This window comes from Nicotiana tabacum, chromosome 12, assembly GCF_000715075.1.
Source record: "Nicotiana tabacum cultivar K326 chromosome 12, ASM71507v2, whole genome shotgun sequence".
Taxonomy (NCBI): domain Eukaryota; kingdom Viridiplantae; phylum Streptophyta; class Magnoliopsida; order Solanales; family Solanaceae; genus Nicotiana; species Nicotiana tabacum.
The window spans coordinates 121,664,707-121,674,775 of record NC_134091.1 but is presented as its reverse complement, the minus strand read 5'-3'; the positions used below and the strand labels follow the sequence as shown (position 1 = coordinate 121,674,775).

At 32.2% G+C, this 10,069-nt stretch overlaps 2 protein-coding genes across 2 annotated transcripts; one reads left to right on the top strand and one right to left on the bottom strand.

The window, feature by feature from the left end:
• The first annotated feature begins 710 nt into the window (after positions 1-710).
• Positions 711-3,500, top strand: LOC107794283 (protein NUCLEAR FUSION DEFECTIVE 6, mitochondrial). The gene is made up of 3 exons (XM_016616769.2): positions 711-983; positions 1,692-1,813; positions 3,182-3,500. Exons 1-3 carry the CDS (start codon positions 832-834, stop codon positions 3,199-3,201), a joined length of 294 nt encoding a protein of 97 aa, XP_016472255.1. The 5' UTR covers positions 711-831; the 3' UTR covers positions 3,202-3,500.
• A 1,887-nt stretch (positions 3,501-5,387) lies between these two features.
• Positions 5,388-7,553, bottom strand: LOC107794285 (uncharacterized protein At4g28440-like). Its single transcript, XM_016616770.2, has 2 exons — positions 7,171-7,553; positions 5,388-5,712 (listed from the first exon to the last, which is right to left on the bottom strand). The coding sequence occupies exons 1-2, from the start codon at positions 7,445-7,447 to the stop codon at positions 5,525-5,527; spliced, it is 465 nt and encodes a 154-aa protein (XP_016472256.1). The 5' UTR covers positions 7,448-7,553; the 3' UTR covers positions 5,388-5,524.
• Between the last annotated feature and the right edge of the window lie 2,516 nt (positions 7,554-10,069).

The window sequence follows — 10,069 nt, the reverse complement described above, 5'->3', positions numbered from 1 at the left end:
TGGAGTCGTTAAAATATTCTACGTTAACAAAATACAACACCACTGAAGAGTTCAATTAAATTCTAATAAGCACTATAAGACATTCTATTTGGAACAAAATAATCATTTAATTTGATGCAAGAAATATGAAACCATGAAACACTAAAGAACTTTGAAGATATATAATGAAATCGAAAACAATTATTTTCTCAAATTGTTTCAATTTTGTCGCCCTTTATCATTAACGGAACTCTTGCGTAATAGATAAACTACAACCCATTTGGACATAAGAAATTTTTCTCTTTTTTCTAATTTTTTTTTCGAAATCAGCGTTTGTTCATAAAATTTACAATTTTCACTTGAAAATATATTTTGAAAATTTTTAAAAATTTAAAAAACTCTCAAAAAGTTATTTTTCAAAATTTTCATTCAAATCACTCACAGAACTTCAAAAACAACCACAAATTATATTCATGTCCAAACACAACTCTAAATTTCAAATACCATTTTCGCTGAAAAGTATTTTCCCCCTATTTTAGAATTTTACAATTCTTATGTCCAAACGCCCACTACACTTGTATAAAATTTTCGAAAATAAAAGATCAAGGGTTTCTTCAATTTTTGACTACAATTTAAAATTATCTTTAGATTAAAGCTCCCTAAAAAGATAAGGGCAACCATAAAACTTTTTTCTAACGCGGGATAAAATTAGACAAAAATATTTAACAAAATTCATAATTGCTCAATTTGAACTAGTAGAGAGTCAAAAGGGTTTTCCATGCCTAAAACCCTCTGATTTCATCACACTTCTCCATTTCCTCCATACATTTCCAAGCAGTTCTATGTAAGCGGATGGCCACCGCCGCCGCATCGGCCGCCGCCAGGTCCGTTTTCCGGTCACCATCTGTCCGCAACGCCGCTTCCAAAATAGCATCCGAATCGAAAACCGTTCCTTCATCTTTTCGCGCAGCTTCTAGATGTGCTCTCTCCAATCGTATCTTCAGGTAACATCTGCGCATCTATAGAGAAAAAAAAAAATATTGATAGCCGCGTAGGTGAATCTAGGATTTAAAGTAATGAGTGCACCACTTAATTTACGTGTATAGTTCTAAAAGCTCTCTTTGAGTTTTCTATTGAGTTTTTACTTTTATTCCTTTTGTTTCAATTTGTATGATGATGATTGGTTAGACGTAGATTTTAAAATATTTATTTTGATCTGTGTATTATATTTTAACATCTCAAATTAGAAAGAGTGCCATATAAATTGTAACAAAGGAAGTCTTCATATAGTAATTTTGTAAAAGTTATTTACACAATCAGGTCGTGGTAACTGCATATAATATGGATTGATAACTTGCTAAATTACTGATGGTGTAATTATTTACATTTTTCGTTTGTAACTAACAGTCTTGTATTAATAACCAATGAAGTAATTACAAAGCCATAGCTAAGCTATCTCAGCTTGCTATGCAAACTAAAACTCATTTACAATCAGCAGAAAATTTTAAAAAAACAAATCTATGTCTAAAACATGAGCTGTTAAACATGAGAATTACTTACATTGTCAATGTGTATAAGTTAAACCATAGCTTTAGTTCGAGATAGTGGCGGCACATGTATCTACTGCTTATATGTTGGATCCGCCTCTGGATAGCTAGTGTTATATGCACATAGATGTGTCAATGTGACTGAGAAATATTATACATATGAAGGTGTCCGGCTGAGATGAGCGCTTGTGTGGAGTCACTGCAACCGTACCACACAGCCACTGCTTCGGCCTTGATGACTTCCATGCTGATTGTCTCCATGCGCAGTTACAGTTGGCTATCAGAAGGTATCTTCACTCTATTTGACTATTTCCTAATACATTTGTTTACTTCTACATACGTTGGGCTGGATTCTGTTGTCAACAATTACGTGGCTATTGCTACCTTAACCTTGTTGATTTAATTGGTCTAAATAAAGTTGACTATCCAATTTGTGATTTCTTTTCATTTTAAGTTTTGCAATTTGTGCTGCGTAAATTGTAATTTAATATGTTTGACGGCTAATCCATGTTTTGGTTGAGTACAGCTACATGACGGACATAGAAATATTCACTAGAGCAAATTTTCGTCATATCATTGTTAATGTAGTTTTCTTTCTCTCTTTATCTCTTGTCTTCGATTTCGTTCCATACATCTAGCAATTATAGGATGTCTAACCAATGGGTTTGATTCTTGATTTAGGTATCTAGCAACACCTATAGGGCCCTCCTTTGATGTCCTTTTCCTTGTTTTACGATTTTGGTAAGTCAATTAAGTTTTCCTCTTGAATTTCTTGAACATACCTGTGGTGTCATGGAGATCATCAGCATATAGCTGTGCTCTAATTGCATCCTTAGGCTTCAAACAAAGATTTCGTGGTTATGAATTTGAGTTTGGCTAAAATCTTACTTGATCATAAAATTGGACTTGAGTTTGGCTAGTCAGCATGCTCAAAACCTAAGTTGCTCGGACTCGGGTGCGGGTGTCCGATACGGGCGCATATCTAGAGGTCAGATTCTTCATGATCTAAATTTAAAGATTTGGGGGTAAAGGATCCAAGTACGGATACGAGTGCGGGGATTCGGCTAAAAATAATTCAATTATTTAAAAATAGAGTTATAAAAATATGTCTAAATTATGAGACATGTGAAAAACTTACAAGGTATTCCGAGAAGGAGAAAATATTGAACAAGAGTAGAATTTTAGGAGATAAAAGGAAAAGGACTGACATAGAAATTTATATATACAAGGTATTCCATTTTCTTCCATATCACCCTATCTTTTGATTTGTTTTCAAAAATCATAGTATCTGTCCCAAATTTCTCCGTTGATTTTGGTCAAAGTAACCAAAATCGGTTGACCAGATCCGATACGGATCCCACACTCACGTCGTGTCGACACGGGTGCGGCACTAAAAGTGAAGAGTCCGAGTAACTTAGCTCAAAACCTCCTTTACCCTGCAGTGGAAAAGTCCCCAGATAGAAACTGAATTTCCCAGAAACAGTTCAATAAAATCAAGTGTGAATAGTCTAAGAAAATAACAAGAAAGCAAAATCAATTAGTATTAACGTCATTGCTGTTCCTCTCATACATTTCAAGAGCAGCCATCGCCTATTTAGCTGTTCCTGTTTCCTCGCTTCAATTAAGTGCTGCATGCTTCATTCTTCATATTGTAGGCATTGGTAAAACTAGATGAAGGTCAAGCATAGAGGACTGCAAAGGATTTCCTTATGTTCGGAAGCTTACAAATTTAGAGCACGCAACTTTAATACATAAAATTCCTTTTGATTACTTTTTCAAGCTTTGTAATAAAGTTTGATTGTTCTGGGAGTATATAATGATTGGACCGCCTGTAGATTTTGCTAATGAATATTGAATTACTCCTAGTTTTTACTTTTTACAATATGCTTGTAGGAGATCCAGCTCCTATATGTGAATGTAACCTCAGAGTATTTTTCATTATATTAATTAGAAAAGAGTAAGTACTTGCTTGGAGTTGAGGCTTAGAAATAGTAGTAGCTGTTAAATAAGAGTACTTAGTTTTGTTAACATAAAATGTCTTTGTGGACTTAAACTTGCTAGAACTGCTGCTTACAAATTTATCTTTTATTCAATCAGCTCAAAATGACGGTGTGTGATGATTCTTTTGGGGGAGCTTCTGGGTATTCTGCATTTCCAAACATTGAGGAGCTGGATCTTAACCTTTTGGAACACTTGCAGAAAAATATAATCTTCTTGGAGCTCACTTGAGTTGGTAGTGATATACTTTGTAGATTTTGGAATCATATAACTTTCTATATCATGTTTTTGCTACACTAGGATACCTGAGCTTTCCCTACCAATAACTACCTGTGTCACAAATGGTACCGATTTTCTTGAATTTATAACCTACTTGTCAATAAAAACACACTTCACACTTCTATTACGATTATTACAACACGATTTAGGATTCAGCTCGTGAATGCTACTACCAAACTTGTCACCAGACGTGGAAAATGAGGATGGATTTAAATAGGCTTTAATACATTGAAATTAATTGAACTTCTTAAGCTGACACCAGTCGTGCGCCATAAAGCGACAAACATGCGATAAAGCTTGGGAAATTAATCCCTTAGCATCACTCTAGTACTAAAAAGAACAAAATCAGGGCAAGTTTTGCGGGTAAAATTGAACCAATTGGTATATTTTGAATTATGTATGTACATGTATATACACCAAAAAAGGTTAAAATGCATACATATAACAGAGGACAGTCAGATGTGGTGCTGAAATAGATTTTAGGGCAAAGTTCTAAATATGTCTTTGTACTATACGAAATTGAGCATATTTGTCCTTAGTTAATACTTTAGCTCAAATATGCCCTTACCGTCACATAGTTGGTCCATATATGCCCTTAGAGTTACACAGTTGGTCCATATATGCTCTTTTCGAAACGGAATTCACCCAAACTAATTAGCTCTTTCTTTAATTGTATTAAAGTGTATTACAAACACTATTTCCTTTTTATTAGTACTTTTTTTCTTTACCTTTCTCTTTTCTTTCTTCTTTTTTTTTCCCTCTCTTTTTTTCCTTTTTCTTTCTCCCTTATCCGTTTCCTCCATTACTGATGTCTTCTCCATTTTCGTCACCAATTTCACTTGACAAAACTCATGAATTCCAATTACTAAGAAAATTCTTCCTTAAGGTAATCAAGTTCCAATTATCAAAACCAAACCAAACCAATTATATCGGTTTGGATTGTTCGATTTTGTTGGATTTTCGAATTTTTTGTTATATAAATATTATTTCAATCTTACTTTGTTAAATTTTTTAGAACTAAATATATGTTCAGTAAAAATTAAGAAATTGACAAACATATGATCTATAAAAATATTTTTATGGGAGAATTTTCTTAATAATTGGAATTCATGAGTTTTGTCAAATGAAATTGGTGATGAAAATGGACAAGACATCATTAATGGAAGAAATCAGATAAGGGAGAAAGAAAAAGGGAAGAAAAGAAAAAAGAGAAGAAAAGAAAAAAGAAGAAAGAAAAGAGAAAGGTAAAGAAAAAAAAGTACTAATAAAAAAGAAATAGTGTTTGTAATACACTTTAATACAATTAACGAAAGAGCTAATTAGTTTGGGTGAATTCCGTTTCAAAAAGAGTATATGGGCCAACTATGTGACGGCAAGGGCATATTTGAGCTAAAGTATTAACGAAGGACAAATGTGCTCAATTTCGTATAGTATAATGGCATATTTGGACCTTTTCCGTAGATTTTATGTCAAGATTACGTCGTACACCAGCACCAACTGAGAAAAATAAGAATAAAAATCCACATCTATGGAAGTCAAAAAATCAAAGCAAAGAAACCAATTTACCATGGTATGGGATTGATGGAAACAAACTATAACAGCCGAAATGCTGACATTCTTGCACATAAAATTCCATACAATTCAAGGAATTCAATAATTAACAATTAAAACAAGAATTGGACTCTGAGACGACTTAAAACTACCGCTTCTAATTAGTTCCTCTACTCTTCCACATTCACCAATTCATACTCAACCAAAGAAAGGTTGTTTTGCTCGTTAACAGCAAAATCAGCTGGTTCAGTAACCTCAACACGACCCCATTTGTCTACTGCAAGTCGCATGGAACCCTTGAACATGTCAATCTTTGCATTCCGCAGAATCACAGTAGCCCCTGCCTTCAATAAATCAACTGCATAAAAGAGTAGGTGTAAATATCACAACAGAAAACATTCAATAGCATCCTCTTTCTGTGATTGCTAATCAAGAGTCATTTTGTCATTGGGCACAAAATCACAATACAACTGTATAAAAGAACAGATTTATCCAATCACAACACCAATAGCATCCCTTTTTCTCTGATTGCATATTAAGAATCATTTTATTGACTTTTCTGCACAAAATCACAATACAACTGTTCTAAAGAATTTGCCAGCAACCTGAATACATAGAGCCACCAAATCACCATTTCTCCACAAAGTGAAAGTATTACACTAGATGGAATGGAATATGAGGACAGAGAGGTGTCAAAATAATTAGCGTGGAATCATTATCCAGATCATAGTTGGTATAAGTTTTTCAACCTTATAATTTCCTAACAAGATAAGGTGAACAAGTTAATCTGAGGTGCAATATGATTTAAACCTTTGAGAAGGGTAGCATTCGATACTATCACTTAAACACAAAACAATTAAACCCCGGAATTCACATTAATATGCAAAGTACTCCTATTAGAATTCGCATAAAAACTACATAGAAAAACAAATATAATCTTTCTTCAGCAGAATATAAAAATGTAAAACTCTTTAGATGAGTGGAACTTGCTAAAATAAAAACGGAACCCTCAAACGTGTCAAAACTCGTAACAGTTAACACCACTATCAAAAATGAAAACAAAAACTACAAATTCATATTTCTCAAAATTCTTCAATTCTTCAACCTAAATTAACACAAATGTCCAATTTCTGGGTTTCCTTTTTTTTTTTTGGTTAAAATAGATTTCCAGGTTATCTTAACAAATGCAACTCCATGTCTCTCATTATGAGCTCTATAAGGTAATGTTATTTTTTATAACTATAGTTTCTGAGCCAGCTTGTGCGCACCTCAACTATTCCTTCGAGTGTCTGCGACTTCCATCACAACCATTGATGACCTACATCGAAGCTACTGGGTGCTCAAGAACCCATTATTGTTGACCCAAACAAATATATTTACATTGCAAACTTGGTAAAAAAAATAGAGAGACTAAGCACCCAATCTCAGGATACGACAATGGACGCGCTGGTTAAAAAATTGACTTAAAGGTAGTTAAGCACCCATCACTTACAATTCCTGGGTCTACCAGTAATCACTACAATGATAATAACAATTATGCCTCCATCAAAATCATGAGAGTTGTCTCTACGAATCCTCTAAATCTATCCCACTCAATTTCGGCTCGTCTCATTCCAATACTCAAAAATCTATCTCTAAACTGGATTGTCAAAGGTTAAAATATTAAAACTAAAACAACACAAAAAGGAAAACTAAAAAAAATCAATCATTTTCCTTCATTTCCCCTTCCACTTTCTCAATTAAACCCAATTAATATTTCGTAATAGATAAGAGAATTATAAAGCTAAACAAAATTCAGAAATGCAGATATATATACCCTGCTCATTACGTGCGGTGAAGAGGATGGATCCAGTATCATCACCAACGAGGCACTCAGAGATTCGAGGTGGAGCCCTAGGGTTTAGCGACCCCGATGCTCTGCCGCCACGGCTGCCGCCGCCGGTAGCTTTCACCGTTTTCGCATCAACAACCTTAACCGTCAAGTTATGACCATGTGTCCCAGGTTTTAGGCTGTCCACTTTCACAAACACCGGCTTCTTCTTCTCGGTTGCCGCCGCCGCCGTGCTGGTTCCCGCTGCCGCCGTCGTAGCCATCGCAAATATCTTAAACCCTAACCTTCTCAGAAAAATTGGAAATGAGAAGAAAAGAGTGAGGAGGAGAGTGATGAATAAAACAAACAAATTAGGGTTTTGAAGTGGTCCTCTATTTCTACATAACAGAAAAATGAATTAAAAATTAAAGAAAAACAACATACATGTAGAATAATTTTTAAAAATAGAAATTGATAGATATGGCAAAAAGTAATAATAATAATAATAATAATAATAATAAAATAAAAAAATATATTATTATTAATAATAAATAGTAATAATAATAATAATAATAATAATAATAATAATAATAATAATAATAATAATAATAATAATAATAATAATAATTAAAAAAAATAATGAAGTTGTTTGGTACGTACTTAGATGTTCCACTTTAGTAAAACTTTTGACTTTAGTAAAGTGTGCTTTCTAAAAAGGACGACTTTTACATAATTATCCAAGCTGAGTGAAAAAATATTTATTAATTTATAAAATTCGCTCCTTAAAAATTTATATAGTACAATTTTGTACCTTATATAAATTTTTAGCATACAATTATGAAGGTAGAACATAATTGTATAAAAGTATTAGCATAATTGTATATCTCGTCGGAATAGTTGAATCACACTTTGGTACTATTAAGTTATACAACATGTGAATTGTGTACCTGAAGGTATAAAACGTACATACCTACTGACAATTGTAAGTAATTTTTCCTACATAGGTACGTAGTGTAATATTTTTCAAAATGAGTATTTTAGCATGATAATTTAGCTGTATAGGCATCCGCGTTAGTTTACCTTTTTATAATTAACTATTTTTTATGAACGTTCGTTGCACGTTAATAATGACACGCGATGATTTAAATATTTAAATCATCTAAAAGCCGAAAAATATTATTACATTATCATAATACGTGAATTCAAAATGAAAGGGTATCGTCAGAACTTACACAAAAGTCATGTTAGTAAGATAATTATGTATTATAATTTAAAAGTATTTGATGTGATGGTTGTTTACCCGAAAAATGGATAGAGTTAAATTTGTACGTAGTTCTAAGGGTATGTGGTATAACTTGACACAAATCGCAAGAATGAATAGAAATATCGAGTGTTGGCTGTAGAGAATGAAAAATAAGCAAAGTTGGAAAGAAGACGATTTATGGATTAAGCAAGATGAATCAATCTATGAAGTTAAAAAAGATAACTCTTCAATATAGGAGTATATGATATCTCAGTTACAATGTATGCCAAACTTGGTCGCTTACAGAAATAATTGTGAGCACCTAATTTTTGACTATATTTGAATTTTTATCACCTTCTACTATGTAAATATTTTCAGAAATTTAATATATATTTTTTTAACTTTGTTACACTTATAGGGTAAAAATTAATATATATAGGGTAAAAATTAATAATAATTTAAAAGGTCAATTATTACTATTAGTATTATTTTTATTATTATTTTTATCTTTATTTTTAATAAAATGAATTAAAAACTGAAAATAAATAAAAATTGAATTAAAAAAAATAAGAAAAGTAGAAATATAAAATTAAAAAGTATAAGTAAAAGTAGGTGGAAATTGTTTAATAAAAAAGTAAAAGAAAGTGAAAAATTAAAAAAATAAAAGTAAAAGAATGTGAAAATTTAAAAAAATAAAAAGTAAAAGAAAGTTGGAATTAAAAAATAAAAGTAAGGGTAGCTGAATTTTTTTTAAAAAAAAGTAAAATAAGTGAAAAATAAAAATAAAAAAGTAAAATAAGTGGGAAATAAAAAAAGAAAAGTATAAAATTAGAAATGTGAGGAAAAAAAGGGGGGGAGAGAGAAAAAAATAGAGAGGAAAGAATTGAGAAAAATTTATTTTCTTCTTCTAGGATAAGGAAATTTCTACCCGTGTCATTCTTTCTTCGTCTTTCTTTCGAAAAATCTAGCAAAATCATCCCTCCCCCCAAAAAAATAGCTTTAAACCTAGCAAAAACAAGTCACTACATCACCGGTCTTGCAAGGTCGATCGGGGTTGCAAGTTGCGATTTGTTGTTCGAGGTTTCGTGGCCGGTGAAAGCTCCAGTCAACACTCGTCGAATTGTTTAGCGCTCTTGTAATTTCATCTCTGTTAATTTATATCAAAGGTCCGTTATTTCCCTTTCTTCACTGATTATTATTGTCCATTTACCTTCTTGTCTATTTGTGTGATTATTGGGTAGCATGAAGTAGTAGTTCACTCTATTAATATTTGGATAATTTGAATCTGATTGTTTCCTTGTTCATATGTTTATTGGACCATGATGTTAATTTTAGAGTTGCAAAGTTTTGTTTTGAGTTAATTTAACTGGATAAAGGGTCTATTGAATCACTGTAATTTGGTTTGTTTACTAATTATGTTCATGAGATTGTGGTGTCATTAGTTTTGTTTAAAAAATGTACAGAATATGGGATAATGGGTTGGATAATTTGCTTGGACCACGATTTGTTTCTAAGGAAATTGGTTTTTGGGCTGTTGGAAAAGAAAAGATTTTGGGCCAAAAGATTTAGTCTTATCAGGCCCAAAGTAATAAATAACATAGCTGACCCCATCTTTCTCTAAACCAGCCCACTTTTCTATAAATAATAAATTCAATTCTTCTA